This window comes from Cheilinus undulatus, linkage group 20 (assembly GCF_018320785.1).
Source record: "Cheilinus undulatus linkage group 20, ASM1832078v1, whole genome shotgun sequence".
Taxonomy (NCBI): domain Eukaryota; kingdom Metazoa; phylum Chordata; class Actinopteri; order Labriformes; family Labridae; genus Cheilinus; species Cheilinus undulatus.
Genome location: NC_054884.1, coordinates 15,580,172 through 15,599,149, shown reverse-complemented (window position 1 = coordinate 15,599,149; position 18,978 = coordinate 15,580,172). Strand labels below are relative to the sequence as shown.

The 18,978-nt window shown below is 37.9% G+C and overlaps 1 protein-coding gene across 1 annotated transcript; it reads left to right on the top strand.

Moving 5' to 3' along the window:
- The first annotated feature begins 678 nt into the window (after nucleotides 1-678).
- lyrm1 (LYR motif containing 1) lies at nucleotides 679-4,468 on the top strand. The gene is made up of 5 exons (XM_041816013.1): nucleotides 679-764; nucleotides 2,045-2,226; nucleotides 2,314-2,374; nucleotides 3,805-3,836; nucleotides 3,936-4,468. The coding sequence occupies exons 2-5, from the start codon at nucleotides 2,068-2,070 to the stop codon at nucleotides 4,047-4,049; spliced, it is 366 nt and encodes a 121-aa protein (XP_041671947.1). The 5' UTR covers nucleotides 679-764; nucleotides 2,045-2,067; the 3' UTR covers nucleotides 4,050-4,468.
- The last annotated feature ends 14,510 nt before the right edge of the window (nucleotides 4,469-18,978 follow it).

Genomic DNA, 18,978 nt, shown 5'->3' with positions numbered 1-18,978 from the left:
AGCTGATCTACCTCACAGCAATGGTAACAACACAACATACAAATATTCATTTAAATGTAATTACCATAAAACACATAAGGTTTATGCAGCCCTAAAACCTCTTAGAGAGGCAGGTGGCACTTTCACAGATACTTAAATTAACTCTTCAATGTTTTCTTTAAATCTTTAAACTAATGAATGGCTCTAAAAATAACTACAAAAAGTGTTGCAGTCTTCTGACACAGATGCAACTTAAACTTTGCAGGGATGACAGTAACAATTATAATTGTTTTTTTTTTTTCGTTTTCAGCATCCCTATTTTAAGTAACGTTTCTTATGTTTTTGTTAGTATAACTTTACTTTGCTTATTACAGCTGTTTTGATTTTTGTTGTTATGTAGGATGCCTTTGCAATTTAGTTATATTTATGACATTAAAGTTGGTTAAAATTTAAATACTATTAATAAAAAATGAGACTTAAACTGCTCATGCCCAAACCAATGTGTATTACGCCTCATTATTACAGTAAGTTCCTTTTTCCATTTGCATTTTGTGCGTATATGGCATGTTACTTAAACCTCTTCTTCACAAGAGTTTTTTGTGCCAAAGTTTTTATGCCGCTGAAACATTTTGAGTACTGTCAATCCACATTATATTCCACTAATAAAGCTTTGGGGAAAAAAACTACAAATTGATTCTGGTAGACGTCATCATCCGGCGACAAATGTGTTTTTGCTGCCCTTACCACTACAGCTTCTGTCGAGCTCAAGCTTCTCAAGACAGTCGGTAGGTCATGGTTGATACTTTAACCCCAGTTAAATACAGGAAATCAATGTAATGGAGTCTACAGTGTTAGACGCCCCTTTGCCGAAAATCAACGCATCGTTTTTATTAACTGTCTATGCCTAATGGAGCTACAGGGCGACTGACTTGATGTTGACAAGTGATACCAGAGTGTTGTTTGTGTTTTTAGTTTTGAAAGTCATTAACCACTAAATATATGTTTGTTGTTACCTCCTTGTTATCCCAGCGTTTATCAGAGCATAGCGTTAATGCCAGATGCGTTCATTCATGTAATGTTTCATCACTGTCATGTGTGGAATCAGTCTTTTTGTGATAACAGCGACACCCAGTGTGACAAAATGGGAACAGCAGGCTAAAGCGACTGTACCTAACCCCAGGTCACACTGACCCATTCACTCCACAATAGGTGAAGTGGCCATCAGTTTTAGCTAATCCTATTTCTTCACATTCACACACCACCGACGCAACAGTGGGAGCAAGCTGGGGTTAAGTTACTTAACGTAAGGTGCATCAAAAAATGTCACACTGAATTTTATTACGATTTGCCTCAAAGTTGTATAAGATTATCCTGATCGTGGTTGCTTATTTATATATCTGTTGGTTAGTTTTTTGTATATGTCAGTGATTGTTGATAGATTAATGGGAGTTTTGTTTTACAGTATTTCAAGGTAAGGTCTTGGGCTGTCACAATACCAGCATTGTAAATTCAGTATGACGCTTGTAAAATCTAACTATATTTATGACTGTTTTCATATGGTAACAAAAGGCACCCAATGCTGGGTTATTTGTTAATTTTTAAAGCCTAAAAATTACAAGCAATATTTATTTTGCAAAAATACAATTTTTGCCAAAATATTTGAGCAAGTAAGATGGTGTTCCCCCTTATTTTGCTTGCAGCTGCTATTAGATTAAATTTGACAGAAGAGAATTTTTTTTACAGTTTTAATAATGAGACGTACATGACCTAGCTGTTTGGTTGTGACCTGGCGGCCCAGGTTCAAGTCTGACCTGTGGTACCTTTCCAGCATGTCCAACCCTACTCTCTCATTCCCGTTTGTCACTTTGTCCACTGTCCTTCTCTGTGCATGAGGGCACATAAAAGTCCCAAAATCAATCTTTAAAAAACTGTCTTTTTTTTTTATAACCTTAGTAAGGGAATCAAAGCAAGTGAGTAGCTTCAAATTAGTTTAGCAACAAGAAAGTATTTTGAATAAAAAAAATGTATGCGTACATTAAAATGGACACATTACTCTACATTTTAGTTAACTGCTGTTTCTGAGCCCAGATGACAGCCTCCACTCGCAGGACCGTCCTGAACCTGTACATGCGAGTGTTCCGCATCGCTCGAACATGGCAGGCACAGAGTGGAGTTGCTGGTGACACAGAGACAGAGAGAAAATACATCCTTCAAGAGGCACGCACACTGTTCAGACAGAACCAACAGGTATGGACAAAAATAACCACAATCCTCACAGAGATGAAAAGTTATATTTATATGGAGGGGTAAGCTTTTTTTTTGTTTGCCTTCCAGCTCACAGATCAAGAATCAATAAAGAAGTGTATAGAAGAATGTGAAGCAAGGATAGAAATAGGTAAGATGGGAGAAATGCCTCTTCACACAAGGTCTAATAAAGCCTTTTCCAATTCAGATGAGAATCACTTTTAACAGAATACTATTATTTTCTAACCTGACACACCAGATGGATGTGTTTTCACACATCCATCTGGAAAACCTTCGATAGACAGTGTTTGAGAGAGGGCAGAGCCTTTGAAAAAAACTCGGAGGATGATTGGATGAACGTTCTGTCATATCTCTATGGGCCAATCAGATCAAGAAAACGCATGACGTTGTAGCCCCAAACCGAGGTGAATAAACTCCATAGATAGCTGCGACTGTAGACATGTCAGTACACAACTTTTGTCATTTTTGAAAAGAAAACAACTCACTGTAGTTCTTTGTTCTTCTTTTAACAAAGAAATGTCATCAAGTTCTGATAAAACTCACGTTTTAGCAGCATACAGCCTAATCTCTTCCGCCATACTTGCACCGGCCTGTTCTAGCTGCTTGCTTACATCACAACTCTGACGTGCCCAAAAGTACTGCCCCTCGACGCTGATTGGCCTTGTCACTTTCTAACCGGGCCCAAGCGGTTCAGATGGGAGCTTTGCAAGATGGATCTGCCAGTAAGAATCACGGAAACGGGCAAATCCATCTGTTTTGCAAGGTTAAATATTTGCATGATTGATGCTAAATGTTTAACTTGTTTACAACATTTCTTCTAAGTTTTGATTTTCTTGAATATTAATAAAGCAAAATGTCAAACCTCCTTTGGATTTGTTGTTCTCAGCTCTGTGTCCACATTTATGGGATGCTGCTTTCTTCAGCTCGTGTCACTCAGAGGCTCAAAAATGCTCCAATAACTCATAATGTTGTTCCTCGGGGTTTAATGATGTAGCATTGTCATCAGCATACAAGAAACCAAAGTGACACTGAAATGCATATTATCACTTGAAATCAATTGCAGAATCTTGTTTTCATGTGTTTCTTAGCACCGCTCTGCCACTCTCTCCGTCTCACAGATGTTTGCTGAAGAAACATGGGTGGGGGGTTCAGGGAAGAAGGAGTTAAGTCTAAAGGGAGCATTTTGATTTGGAAATGTGCTGTGAAGGTTGCATTTTAATTGATTCAATTAAATTTATTGATACAACTCTATTATAGATAAGAGTTACTTTTGCTCCCAGATGTAAGGTCTAAGGTCTCAGCTGTTAAAAATGCTCTTTCTGGCTAATGCTGCAAGTGATCCCAGAATGCTTTGCAAGTAGTTTACAGCACAAACCAGGAAGTCCACAAATCAGCGGAGGTAGTTAGAGGAGGGAAGAGCTGAGCAGTGCATCTCTTATTCCTCATCTTTTTATTGTTTTGACTGAGAGCCCCTGTTGTCGTATAAAGGCACCCTTAATAAAATGTATTATTGTATTATTATTCCATTGATTGATTTGATTTTCATTTTTTGTTTCCCAGGTCTACATTACAGGAACCCATATCCAAGAGCTGTAAGTAATAAACACAGGAGAGAGCACGTTTATTGTGGTCACTGTGTTGCAGTAAAGTTTTAATCAGCTGTTTTTATTTTGTTCTCTGAATATTTCCAGACATATCTTCCACCACTGGGACTGGCGACTCAGAAAGGCAGGAAGCTGCGAGCACAGCAGCGCCTGAGGAAGCAAGCCAAGCCAATTTACTTACAGTCACATGACGAGACCTGATGCACTCCTTGCAAGAGTTCAAGTTACCAAGGACAGGAAACCAGAGTGCATCCACAAGCTGATCTGTTGCAAGCACTCAATGATGCAAGAGCAAACCGTCATTCATGAAGAAACACTTTGCACTGTTATTTTTCTCTGTTAACTGTGTAATACATGAGCTCTAACTGTTCCTGGAGAGTGTTGGCCTCTGCTTCAGAAGCCTGTCATTGTGGAATGGCCTGTAATATACGATAAAATTGTATATTTTATTTATTTTTCTCTTAATGTTGTACAATATATCCCATTTTGTTATGCCATGTAGGGGTTAAGACGGGTGTTTGATTTGTGTTAAAATGGAGATATACAATGATTTTAACTATTTGTTATAAGCAACTGAACTTCAACATGAAGATGCTAATAAAGTTGTATTAAGAACACTTCATAATACGAAGTATGGCAATTAAAAAACAAGACTGCAATACAGTTTTATTTAACATTTTCCAATGTCCTTCTTCAATATACTCACCCGCTGTGTTCAGGTCTTCCACTGATCAAAGCAGAGCAGTCAGTCTTTGTCTCAGAACCGGCTGTTCTTTTCTTTACTTCTGACACAAACTCCAAATGTGTTCCTTTGAGCACAGATTTGATCTTAGGAAAAAGTCCCAGTGCCAAATCAGGTGAATTTGGGAGGGTGATCAAGTACTGGGATTTGTTCTTGTCCCAGAAACTGCTTTACCAAGAACGCATTATGATGCGATGGTGCAATGTCTAGATCAAAAATGAAAATATTCTCCCACAATTGTGGTCTCTTTCTTCAGACTTTTCTAGAACCTGTTTGTAATAGTGTTGATTCACCGTTGACCGTTTTGTTCCAAAATTACACCCTAAATATCAAAGAAAACAATCAACATGTCTTTGAAATTGGGCTTGCTTTGCCATGCTTTCTTCATCCTTGGTGATGATGGTGTTTTCCAATGCAGTGACTGCCATTTTGTCTCAGGATTGTATTGGAAGATCCAAGTTTCATCTGCTACAAAAACTGGATTTCCTTCAATTTGTTCCAAAATCTCTCCACAAATTTGTTTTTCTTTTTGAGGAGTCTGAAGGTTTGGGACAACTTTGGCACACACTCTTGTCATGATCAAATTTCATGCAAAATTTGCTGAACTGTCTCTTCATTAATGGAGACCATTTCTTCTATCATTCTTATACTGAGTCATCGATCATTTCCAACAATTTGTTGGATGCTTTCAAATGTTTTTTGATGTGTATGGGTGCCCTGAAGGTTCATCATCTGCAAAACATTCACATTAGCGAAAACACGTGCACTTCAATTACTTCTGATTCTTGGGGTGGATTGTGTACAGGCCAGGGGTGTATATTTTTGCTAGAAAAGCCTGAAAAAAAAATGCATTTTTATATGTGACCTTTAAACATCTGAGAAACTGTAACCAGGAACGTCATCATGCCTGTATGATGACCTTTGACGGTAAGGTCATTTTCTTCAATCACAGACAAGCATGTGAAATGATGACAACATGAGAAAACTTACAGAATGCTCTCCAGGAAGGCAACAACATAAACAGAGAGCTGTTAAAAAGGAAGATTTGGGTAAACTTGGTATGAAGCAGAATTACCGAATGAAATGGTGGACATGAAGTTTGTATCTTAATGTGATTTAAAATATTATACAGCACCATAAATATTGACCTCTTTTTAATGGAATAAAGTCATTTTAGCTTTATGATGATAATAGTCTTAAGAAAATATAGAAATATTAACATTTTTTTATTTCAAAGAATAATACCGACTTCAATAGCTGATAAAGCGATGAACTGTACAGGTACAATAAATAATTCTGACAAACTGCAACTAACAGCTGAAGATGTAATACATATTTTGCAATCAATGTGAAGCTTAAGATGGCCTCATTTTTAGCTGTCATGGGCAATTATTCTTGACAGGACTCATATTTTTGATACACACCTTATCATCATTATTGACAGTGTTGCCTTCAGCTGCTTTAAGAGTCCTTGTTTATGTTAAAAGCACTGCCTGAGAGGAGAGTAGCCATACTGTGCCTATACACAGGGGTCTATGGGATTACATTTACCTAGCTATCATTGATTCAATTGTATATAGTGGGAGTAGTGAAAAGAAAAACTTCAATTTAACAAGCAGAAACCTCAAGCACAACTGGACAAAATGTGAGATAAACATACAGAGCAAAAACAACAGAAAATATTTGCAGTGCATTTTGAAAGTATTCAGAACCCCATTCATTTTTTTTTCAAAATTGTTATGCTGAAGCCTGTTGCTACAGTAAAACAATCCATTTTATTCTCATTAATCCACACCCAGGACCCCATTATGACAGTGATTTGAAATTTTTGCAAATGTATTAAAAAAAAGAAAACTGAAATATTACATTTTTATGCTGGTTAAAAAAAATCCCCATGGTCTGTTTTCATCAGCAGTTAAAGGGAACATATTATGCAAAAATCACTTTTTCAGGCTTTTCTGACATAATATGTGCATCTGGCCTGTCCACAGTCCCCTCAAGCAACAGAAAAATCCATTCCCTTCCCCCCTCCCGTTCAACCCCCTTTTAGAAAATGTGTGCTGAAACAAGCCGTTCTCAGATTTTACCCTTGTGACCTCACATGGGGAGTAAGCACCCGCCCTCAGGTTTGGTTCGCCCTCTCTGCTTGGAGGAAAGTTCCGCCCTCCTCTACTGATCTTCCTCTCATTTGCCAGGCTGAGATGCTGGATAGCTCAGTGGGTTACCCTGCTGACATATTCTGGGAGATTGATAAAAGTGTCTGTAACATTGTAACATCAGGAGAGCCACAGCCTTAGATGGGTGTGGTTGGGGGCGGAGTCAGACAGCTAATTACCATTTAAAACCACAGAAAGGGCTTGTTCTGAGCAGGGCTGAAACAGAGGGGTTTTTAGACATGCAAAAATCCTATACTAGGTGTTTTTTCAGCAACCAACTTCACAGGCATGTTTTGGGGACTTCTGAGACCAATATAAACTTGTCTTAAAAGGGAAAAATATGTCCCCTTTAAAAACTCTTTACAAGACATATAATCATGAGGTTAGACCATTTTTCCTGAATGACAGGCATCAGACAATGGAGCTGATTTCAGTGAGTTTGCTACAGACCAGGTGTTCTTGAAAAGCCCTTCATATGTCGAGTTCCACTGGGACTTATCCTTTCTTTTACGTTCTGCTCCACTTTCCAGAAAGGAGCACGAAATTAAAAAACGTGTGGATCAGCAAACATGACACGATAATCTCAGTGGGGCACACGTTCACAGTTCAGTATTGTTCTCTTGTGATTCAGTGTTGTATATATGTCAACTCAAACAGCCCGGAGCTCTTAATGTAGACTTGGCACAACCATTATCATGACACACTCTGAATGAGTCACCTTGACTAGCTTGGTGTCCTCTTTTTGAGGACTTTTTGAGGTCATTATCTTTGTCCTTCAGTGCCACACTGGCTTGTATGCAGCCACATGATGGAGCCCAGAGGACACTGAGTTAAGTTTGCATGTTTCAGATGGTGATGTCACTTCAGTGGGTGACGCACCAGACTGCAGCCAAAGGCGTGTGCGTTGTGTGTCTTCAGAGGTGGTGTCCTTGTAAAATAAAGCCATCTTAATTTAATCACAGAACTAACATGTCCGATGTAGTTGATAGCATACATGTCTGCACGCAGAAAAGAACAGAATTGTTTTCACCCTTAAGACTTCTAACACAGGGAAAAGATATGGCTTTAAAGGAATACTCAAAGAGAAGTGTCTGTAAAGTAATCTCCATACTGACAAAGAGTCGACTGTAGAAACACAGAGAGAAACTGAGCCTGCAGCTAAACTAGGTTGTCTCCAAAAAGTCGACCTATAAACCAGTATGAAGTCAGATTGACAAGAGTAATTCAGGACAAAGGCTTAAAAATAAATGAGGAGGAAACTATACACCTTTATCCCGCCCTGGAAGGAATCTCCTCTTGTTCCTGAAATGAAATTGAGCAAAGGCATGTTGACTTTTTCACTCTTTGTCCACAAGGGGTCACACAATACTAAGCACTGAAGGCTTTTATTTTGCAGTTCAGTGGGTTCAGCTCAGAAAATCAGGAACAAAGTTCACCAAATGGGTCAACAACAGCTGGAAAATGAGAATGTTTTTGTAATAAATCACCAATTATTTTGGTTTCTAACTTGAACAGAGCTATGAATATATCATTGATTTTAAACTTCTAAAATAGTCGTTTGTCTCCATTGTTTTGTTCTCAGAGGACTCCGTCTCCTGAACATCTATTACAAATTCACGCTAACTAATTGTGGGCTGCAGAGCAAATTCACTCAATAAACGTTTTGGGTTACTACTGCTTTGTTTTTCACTTAAAAGACTACATTATCTCAGTGATAAATGACCATCCTCAACGCATTTAGAGACTGACAGGCGAGTAGCAGCAGCGTACTTTTTATTTCAACAGTAATTTAGAGATGTAGTCCATGCATTCATATTTATCACTCCTCTTTAGAAATGACTGATAGGAATAAATCAGTAGTGGTGGATATTAACATTTCCAGCAGTATTCACAGAATTGGCTATAGATATCAGCTGAATGTACTAAAAAGTTTGAGGGACTTTAGGCAGGTCCAGTAGACCCACGTCAGCTTTTCTTTGTCATCCTTAAACTTTAAATTGTGCTCTAAGGACTGAAGTTTAAGGTCTGAACCATGTTGAGATATCTGCATTGATATAGGGATCAACTAAAATGAATTTGTAAATATCAGCCAAAATCTAACATTGTGCATCTGTAGTTGTGCTTTAGTCATTAGTCATGTTGCAATGATGTTTCATTTATTACAGAGAACAGAAATGTGATTTTAACTCTCACAAGACCAAGCAGGACAGGCACAAAACATTACTCATTTATATATGTCAATTTGGAAAGTTGTTAAACCCTGTATTTACCATCTATTTTACTCAGTTAAAGGTGCAGTATGCACAATTTTTGCACTGAAACCGCAACATTAATTACAAAAACTAGAGCCTGGGAAACATTTCTTAATCCTGCTCACACTGGATTTCTGACCATTACCGCTTGCTCCTGCAGTGTGTGCCGTCCACTCCTGCCTGCACCTGCAACAGGTCTCTCCGATCCTGCTCACATCATGCAGAAATGATGACAATCCATGTTTACAATTCAGAATAATGGACAGTGTGATTAATCAAAATAATGGCAATATTAATGTGTTCACTTAAGGACCACCTTGACAAAGTGTCTTCCTTGAATGAAGGAAAAGTCTGAGAAAATAACCACAACACTCACATCTTGCATAAAAATGCCACAAATAGATAAAGACAAGCTGGGAGCTACAGACGTATTTAACTCCTGGTTATGGCTAAGTAATAACAATGTCAACATGATATTTACTGACCTTATTTACACAACATTGAAATCATTTATTTCAGTCATACAGAGGTGAAATTGTTTCCTGATCTCTGAAAAGTTTTTGTGTTATAAAAACTGCAGTGCATTTCCATCAGCACTGAAGATCGTACTATTACCATCCTTGTCATTAAATGCTTAATGCAATAAGACCAATTGCATGGAGAGGGGTGTTTTTCCCCCAAAAACTGCATAATAGCTCAGCCTCTCCACATGATGGTGTGTATTTGCAGTGATCAGCCTACAACTAAGGAGAGCAGTAAAGCTGTGCCTTTTGACTTATTTACTCCACTTTATTGTGGAGCTTTAACAAAGCATCACACTAGTTGACAGCAAAGGGACAGACACATATTCTTATGTTTACACATAAGAGCAAGAAGAAATGCATTAAAGAGAGCTTTCTTTAATCAGGGATCGTAGTGCAGGTGAATTATAACATCCAGGTGTGCCAAATCTGTTTCCTTGTGGTTGTGTTTAAAAAAAGTCCCATTGTTTTCCAGCTCTGTCACTTACTCTCTCAGTTTTAATGAAAAAACAGACTCCTGTGCCTGATGTAGTTTGTCTTTGTGTGTCTTTAAGAGCGAAAGTCATCTCCTCTTCAGCATTGTGGCAGACTGAACGTATGTGTAATGGTGGATGGGGAAGGTGAGGGGTGCAAACTGAAGAGAACGATGCAACAATTCTGGATTTGTAGAAAATCTGTGTATATTTATGATTTTGTTATGGCACCGATTTTGAACCAGTACACCCAAAAAGGCTTTGAGTATCAAGAACAATTAGAGCAACAACGTGGCACACATATAGACACAGACAGACACACAGGCCACCAGTTATAGTAGTAAGATGACTGCTCCAATTCTATTTATGTTTTTAGTAGAGAACTTCCATTACCTAACATATTACCAACCATTTCAAAAGCCAGAGAAATCATTCATTTTTATTGTTGCAATGGGATGAGTCCTGTCACAGTGGCTTCTGACAGAGCTGCTGTGACAGACATGAATTATTTAACGTTGTCATTGAAACTTTGGATGAACTGCAACCAGAATCTGCTGTACTGTTGCTGCATCTCTGTTGTCTTTTGTGCTGCTGACTTGAGTTTATTCTCTGCCACTGGCTGTGCTTTCTGTTGCCCAAGCTACCCCACATAATTCCAGTCCCCTCACCCCCTGACCCCTGTAACGATGTGGCCTCACTAGACACTCTAATGATACCTGGCTTGAATTTCCTTTGTTGCTTTTTTGATAATCTAAATTGAGGAGTCTTTAAAAAAAAACATGCACAAAATTAGGTGTATTTGCTAAATAGCAAGTGGATGGATCATTTCACAAGACATTTTCACACTGCCTTTTCTATTCCTGCCCCTCCCTATGGAACTCACTACCTAAACATATCCAAGGCTGCAAAGACATATCCACATTCAAATCACTGCTCAATACCCTTTAAGACAGGCTTTAAATGTGTGATTTTTCTTTTTTTGGGAACTTAAAAAAGAAAAGTGTGTAAGTAAGGCAATTTGACAAAAAAAAACCAAAAACAAAACTAAGTCATAATTATAAGATAAAAAAATCATGATTATGAGATAAAAGTTGAAATTAGGAGATAAAAAGTCAAAATTATGAGATATAAAGGCAAAACTAGGAGATAAAGAGTCATAATTAAGAAACAGAAAAACTTAACTATGGATAAAAAGTCAAAATTATGAGATAAAACTCAAAATCAGGAGATATAAAGTCATACTTATGAGAAAAAAAATCATAATTATGAGATAAAAAGTCAAAATTATGAGATATCAAAGTCAAAATCAAGAGATATAAAGTCATTATTATGAGATAAAAAGACTTTTTATCTCATAGTTTTGACTTTTTATCTCATAATTATGACTTAAGATTTTTTTTTCAAGAATTGCATTACTTTCACTTTTTTATTAGGCAGAAATTGGCTTCCGTACATTAGCACTTTAAAAAGTGTTTTAATACTTGGACATTGGCAGTGAGCTCAAATACTGTCTTGTGTTGTTATTTACAGTATATTACAACTTTTAAGACCATCTTTATTGCCATTTATCTCTCAGTTCTTTACACTTACAATACAAGGATCAAAACAGCCCTTCATTAAAGACTATAAGCATACTTGTGTTATTTTCCACATATTGTCACACTTCTCCTGTGGCGAGAGGGGAAAGAACTATTCAACTCCAGCAAAGGTGGCAGATTGTTTGCCAAACATAGTGTTGAAGCCTGCTGTATTTGAATGTGATATTTGCCAGCTTGTGAACGGGATCCTTCTGTTTATGCTTGTGACTGTCCATGTTGATCACTGGAAGATACAAGAAAAATGTGTACAGAAAAACAAGAAATAATGGAGTAGCTGTTGCAGCACTCTAGCTGCCTGTATGTGTCTTTCTGGGCCTTCATACCATGAATGGAACATTTTTTAAATTAACATTATGCTGCAAGTGATAAAACAATTGTGAAAAGATAAAAAGATAAATATCACCTTTAACATGTGTTTGATATTGGTATTATTTGTGTTTTTAGGTATTCTGTTTTACATCTGCACCTTAATTTCCCCACAGGACTTATACAGTATGTACAGTGTGCTACTCACAACCACTTCGTTAAGGCATGTATGTGAAAGTGCACATTAACACAGATGTCCAGTCAGCCAATCACATGGCAGCAACCAATGCATGTATACGTGGTCAAGATGATGGGCTGAAGTTCAAAAGAAACATCAAAATGGGGAGGAAAGATGCTTTAAAGACCACTTATTATGCAAAATACGCTTTTTCAGGCTTTTCTAACAAAATTCTGTGCCCCAGGCCTGTCCACAATCCCTCCAAGAATCAGAAAAATCCATTCCCTCACCCCCTCTCTTTCTCCACCTTTCAGAAAATGTGTGCTGAAACAAGCCGTTCTCAGATTTCCCCCTGATGATGTCATGTGGGGAGTTAGCACCGCCTCCAGGTTTGGTTGGCCCTCCACACTTGGAAGAAAGTTCCTCTCCTGACCCTCCTCTCAGATCAGGAGAGCCACATCTATTTCCTGAGTGGGGCGGAGTCAGACAGCTTGTTAACATTTAAAGCCACAGACAGAATTTGCTCTTTCTGAGCAGGGCTGAAACAGAGAGGTGTTTTTAGACATACAGAAATCCATTACTGGAGTGTTTATTCAGCAACAAACTTCACAGGCATGTTTTGAGGACCACTGAGACCAATATAAACTTGTCTCTAAGGAGTAAAATATGTGACCTTTAAGTGACTTTTAACATGCAATACAGAATTTCATGCTGTTTATGCCAAATTCAGAACCAAAAATTTAAATGTTATGGCAGAAATGAAGACCCATCAGACCAGGCAATGTTTTTCCAATCTTCTATTGTCCAATTTTGGTGAGCCTGTATTAATTGTAGCCCCATTTCCTGTTCTGTAGCCCATCTGCTTAAAGGTTTGATGTGTTATGAGTTTAGGGATGCTTTACAGCATACATCATTGTAGGGGGTTCTTGTTTAGTATTAGCTGTGTTTGCCTTTCTTCCAACTTGAACCACGCTGGTCATTCTCCTCTGACCTCTGCCATCAACAAGGCATTTTGGCCTAGAGAACTGCCACTCACTGGATTTTTTGTCTTTGACTGTTTTCTGTAAACCCTAGAGATGATGGTGTGCAGGAAAAGCCCAGTAGATTAGCAGTTTGTTAAATACTCAGACCAGCCTGTCTGGCACCAGCAACCATGGCATGCTCCTTGCACTTAAAACACCTTCCTCATTTTGATGCTCAGTTTGAGCTTCAGCACATCATCTCTATTATGTCTACATGCCTAAATGCATTAGTTGCTGCCCTATGATTGGCTGACTTATGTTAATAAGCCACTGAACACATTTACAATATAAAGTGATTGGGGATTGTAATTTTTTTTGTTTATATTGAAGGAGACTTAAAACAGATGTTTAATTTGTTTCAGGAATTATTTATGACCATTTCCTTATGAGGCAAGAAAAATATTTAAATAATCCATAAACCTCTCTTTGGAGGGTTGAAAATGTATGTTGTTTGATGTTAAAAGGGCTGGCTGACATGAAACTGAACTCAAACAATGTTGAAGTTGAAAGACTATTTAAAACTAAGTGTTTGAGGGTGATTATAGATGATAAACTTTGTTGGACACCTCACATGTAAAAAAAAACGTATCCAAATTTGTTTTCTACTTTAACAGAACAAGGGATTTACTGAATACGAACAGCCTTCATATACTGTACTGTTCACTTGCAGTGGCTTATACGATGTACTGAGCTGAAATTTGAGGAAATACATATAAAACAAATTTAGATCTAATAATTAAATTGCAGAAAAGAGGTATTAAGGTAATAAATACAGTTGGATATCGACCAATCAGCTTTTAATAGCTCCTGTATATGGGCACCTGATCTGTCCACTTGTTGAAAGTGCTAAAGTTTAACATCATTGTACCCTTATTAATTATGGGTAACATAAATATATTTTTTCATCAAGAACTTTTTTTTTTTTAACTTTGTTTAATTTCTGCTGTATTTTTCTGTTTGCAAAGACAGTTTTTATGTTGGAGTTTTTTATAAATTCTCAACAGACCAGTCTGACTAGGAGGTAAATAAATGAAATAACAATCCACTAATAACATTTCTTGTGACAGTAACATTTTAATGAATGGATCTGAGATATTTTCTTGACTGCATATTGAAATTTCTGTGTTCCTTTTGCCTGCCGATATTTCATTATTTATTTATTTTATTTCTTTATATAATAACGAGGGACAATGCACATTAATGAACATGGACATGTAAATGTGCCAGATTGTAGTCATAGGCTAATTTCCATCTGTAGTCCCTGGCAGGTAGATGGTATATACAAAGAGTACATTAAATATCTACATAAAAATCAGACAACACCAAGAGACCAGACAACATAGACAGTACACTAAAATACAAAGACCCAAATATGACAATACAGTAGGTTGCTGCATGACCTTTGCTTAAGACAGACCAAGAATAAAGTCGAATTGCAGTTAAAGTGCGTAAGGCACACACCAGCCGAGCCAATCAGATTCAAGTAGCTGCTATGAGTCCATCTGTCAATCCATTATCTATACAGCTTGTTCCCTTCAGGGTTGCAGTAGACTGGAGCTGATCCCAGCTGTCTTTGGGGAAAAGACTGGGTAAACCCTGGGCTGGTCACCGGTCAATCACAGGGCTGACTCAGAGAGACAAATAACCAGGCTACACTCACTTCATGGACAATTTAGACTCATCAATTAACCTAATGAGCTGTGTTTGGACTGTCGGCAGAAGCTGGAGGACCCACACACGTGTGGGAAGAACATGCAAACTCAGAAAGGCCCTGTCTGATGGGGATTTTGATTTATATATATGTGGGTGAGCATAGGATGTTATCTATAACAATTCAAGATGGAAAATCTACTATTGAAAAAAATTACTGCTTGCATGAATAAAAGATTATCAACTGTTAAAAAAAGAGAATATACAGAAATTGTATGTTTAAATTTACACTCTGAAAGAGCTTTTCTGAGTCATGATCTTTCCACACTTGCATTATTGTAGGACAATTTTCATTAAAGTTTCGTTCAAAAGTCTTCTTTGACTTTGGACAAACACCATATGAGGCAAAAGTTGATTTTATGGTCTATAAATAAATTGTTAATATAAGTCTCTCAGCAGGGGTGTGACCCATTTTTGAAGTGATGTCACACACTAAAAACTGGATCATGGAGAAAGGAGGTCTTTTTTAAAGGCTGTCTGGTGTAAATATAGATATTTAGTGATCCACCTGAGAGCAGTGTCATTATGGAGATGATAAATAAGCTTGAGTATGAGAAGAAGAATACAGAAAGGCTCCAGAAAGAGGAGAGTGATCCATCATACAGGCCCTTTAAGCCCTTCACTCCGTGTGCATAATTCAGGGGATTCAGAGAGACCCTGGGGGAAATGTGGTGGCAGAAACAGTGGGAGCACGAAAAACAGGGAAAGAATAGGGTAAAGAATAATGCAGGAGTTGAACATGTAATGCTGTACTTACGGAGCTGCGATGGGGTAATTAGATGCTGGTAAATGGGGAGATCCATCTCCTCGTCTTACCTGTTCAACCGGCCTTAATGCTCCGCTGCTGATCACATGATTGTCTGTTCTGACAACATGTGTACCTTCATTAAATAAAACATCAAGCTTGTTTTCACTTTACAGTCACACTACACAAGGTCAGGCAAATACTACCACTGTAAAAGTATTAATAGCATGCCATGTCAAGGAAAAATCAACTAAAAAACTCCACTAATTAACATATTTTAAGCTATTAATGCAGTTTAAATTAATCAAATCTATTCTATCAAAGCACATCTCATTCATTTTAGCAATGGCCAAACTATTATATAGCTGGTTCAGCTTGCTTGCTTTTGTAATAAGCCCGACTGCAGCTCTTTGTTGCACATGTAATTTAAATAAGTGAAAGCTCTTAAAAGGATTAGTGCCCCACTGATTCAATTATAAGTAATCACCATCATCAGAGTCATGAAATGTGTTAATTTCAAAGGCAATCAATTTGTTCCTGAAGCCTCTAAGGCCATGGTTCTCAACTGTCGGCTTGGGGCGCACAAAGGGTGTTAGTCCATATTATATTGTTATCTTGAGGGAGGTGGTAAGGTTACCAAGAATGGCTAAAATCCACCATTTAAGACAGAAGAAGTAGAAAGTTTGATTTTAAGCTGGCAGTTTAGCAAAGCATGACATGACACAAAATACAAAGAATATGGGTTCTCTTTCAAGACATAGAGAGATATTTTGTACTATCTCAGATCCAAACAGCACCTACAACCTTAACCAAATTTGAAAATGAGAGAGCCCGCACATGATTTCAGATTTAAGCAAGACAGTCTGGCTGCAGACCACAGGTTTCAGACAGCCTCCCTTGAATTTCAGAAATAAAATCAGATTAAACTTCTGGTTAGGCATAGGGGAAGGAGGAAAGGTTGGAAAACCAGATCACAAAAATGTTTATTAAAAAAGAAGTATTTATTTAATTATCTATCTTTATTTAAATGTATCTAACCAGGAGAACCTCACTGAGATCAAGAATCTCATTTACAAGAGTTTCCTGGCCAAGACAGGCAGCAAACAAAAAGAAAAAGCTCATCCTCCATGAAAACACTCAAATGCAGCAAACTTGGCAAAAGCTAACAAAGCTGTGTTAACTAGGTTAGCTACGTAAACTGTGTCAGTAACATAGCTAAAGCTGAAGCTATATTGGCTACTTTTGCTTATGCTTTATTTGTTACGTTACATAAAATATAATGCAACTAAATTAAAAAAAAAGCGATTTTAACTTTAACTAAAGGTAATGATGCTAAAGCAAACCACCGAGTCGATACATTTTTTTAAATGCTGGATTAGACCTCGACCAGCAATGTAGTTCTTTCATGAATGTAACTGCCAGACTTTGTTTATGAATAAAGTTCAATTTAGAAAAAAACCCCCATCCAAAACAGAAAATACATTGTACCGGAAAATGACATCCCCTCTGTCCAGACAGAGGTAGTGTCTCACAGCTCGTTTCCTGACACTATTGTTCCATTCAACATGACAATCCTCAGAGTGTATGCTCAGCTGTCCCCAGTGTTCCTTCCACACAACAGGATTCCTGATCTTTATAATGAGAATTTTTAATGTATACAAATTTTCTCCAGAGCAGTCCTGATTTTCTTCAGAGCAGATCAAGGAGGGTAAAATCACGCTCAACAAACTTCACACCACAGGAAGTCTGGTAAGATTAACTTCAGGACAATGAAATGATCGAACTGTTGCTGACTTTGGTCAAGAGGGGTGAATCAGAGCCAAAATCAGCCCAATTTTCTTGGAGTATGTACCCCACCATGGGAGTATTTTGAACTGGCAACACCAAAATCTACATTTCAGGGCATCTAAATTATAACCAGTGCTTAAAGCTGTTGGGTTACAAAATGTCTCAAGGTCTGTCTGATTGGGGGATCATCAAGTCTGTTTTAGAATTGCGATGTATGCTGGACATTTGCTTTTAATTAAGGACATTCGACAAACACATACACAGAAACCATGAGAAGGTTTTTAGCTGCCCCTTTCCATTTGTATCTGAAGTCCAGCCTTTTTGATTTTAACTGGTTAGTAAAGGAGAAATCACATTGACGAGAACGGCAGTGTTCAAAAAGTTGAACTATTTTCAAATGAAATGCAATTTGTGGACACATGGCTCTGTATGAACTACCAATGTCAATCTCTGGTTCAACTGAATAGAAACAAAATCATAAGACGATATTGAAAATAATGTTGGGAGAATTTAATAATACCATTTTTGAACAACCTAGAGCATTGTTTTCTGCATAATATGATCTGTCAAAAAGTTTTATGATCAGCTTATATCAAGGAAAAAGTATACCAACACTGGTAGATTTACATGTGACTGGCCAACAGCAGCCAAAAATATTATCTATTTCTAAAATGACTTTGTAAGAACACTTGTGAGTACATATTTGTGGCTTGAGATACCCTGGAGGTTAACACTAAAACAACAAAATGTAACAGACAATAATTAGTTATTTTTGTTTCAAGAGTTATATTTAGAGTGTTACAAAATATGCCACAAAAGAATGAGATGTTCTTCAATGACTAAGTGCTTCATTGCCCTTTCCCTTTGCCACAGACATTTGTCTCATCTCCAGCTCTCTTCCTCTCTCTCGTCCCACTCACTCTTTGTTTTTTCTCAGGTTTTGTTTGGACCACGGGTTTCACATTGTCTCAGCTTAGAGAGCAACTACTGTGAGTTCAGAGGAGGTGGAGGACTTATGTGTGCATGTGTGGGGTTGGGGGGGGTTTAGATTGGAGAGTACTGCTTGGTGCTTGCTATGTAGAGAGAGCAGGGGAGTGCTGATTCATGCTTGGTTAAACTCCGTCCACTGGGACGCTACATGGAAAATGTGTGAAGTGTATACAAGTGTGACACAGTCAAAGTGAGGTCAGGGGCGATGGGCTAATGATTGGACTCTAATGAAAGGAGAATCTATCTTTTTAAGGGATTTCATAGACACTTTCACACCTTCTTCCTTTAAAATCCTGCTTTCTTTTTAAATTGTAGCATGCAAAACAGAATGCAGCTTATCGAGGACAACTAGATGCTGAGAGTCCGATACACAAAGAGCACACAGAGCACAAAGCCTGAGAGTGCTTTGGATTGTTTGCCAAGCAGAGTCATGTGCCCACGAATGTGAGCCAGCGCTCTGTAGAGGTGTTTAACAATGACTGGATCTGCACAGGTCCAACTCCAGTGTTGGGTCACAGGGTGGCTGTTCCTGGGTAACTCGAAGACATTATCAAATATTTAGCTGGCCTTCTTTTCATGATCATGGTATGTAAACAAACATATTATCTGTGTGATTGACATGCGATCTCTCGGCCTGGCACGGCAGTGA

What these genes read in the sequence shown, in the direction of transcription:
- lyrm1 (XM_041816013.1), top strand. Translation starts at nt 2,068, where the DNA reads ATGACAGCCTCCACTCGCAGGACCGTCCTGAACCTGTACATGCGAGTG. An exon ending in TGAAGCAAGGATAGAAATAG is followed by an intron (nt 2,375 to 3,804) that starts GTAAGATGGGAG and finishes TTTGTTTCCCAG; the next exon opens with GTCTACATTACAGGAACCCA. An exon ending in GGAACCCATATCCAAGAGCT is followed by an intron (nt 3,837 to 3,935) that starts GTAAGTAATAAA and finishes GAATATTTCCAG; the next exon opens with ACATATCTTCCACCACTGGG.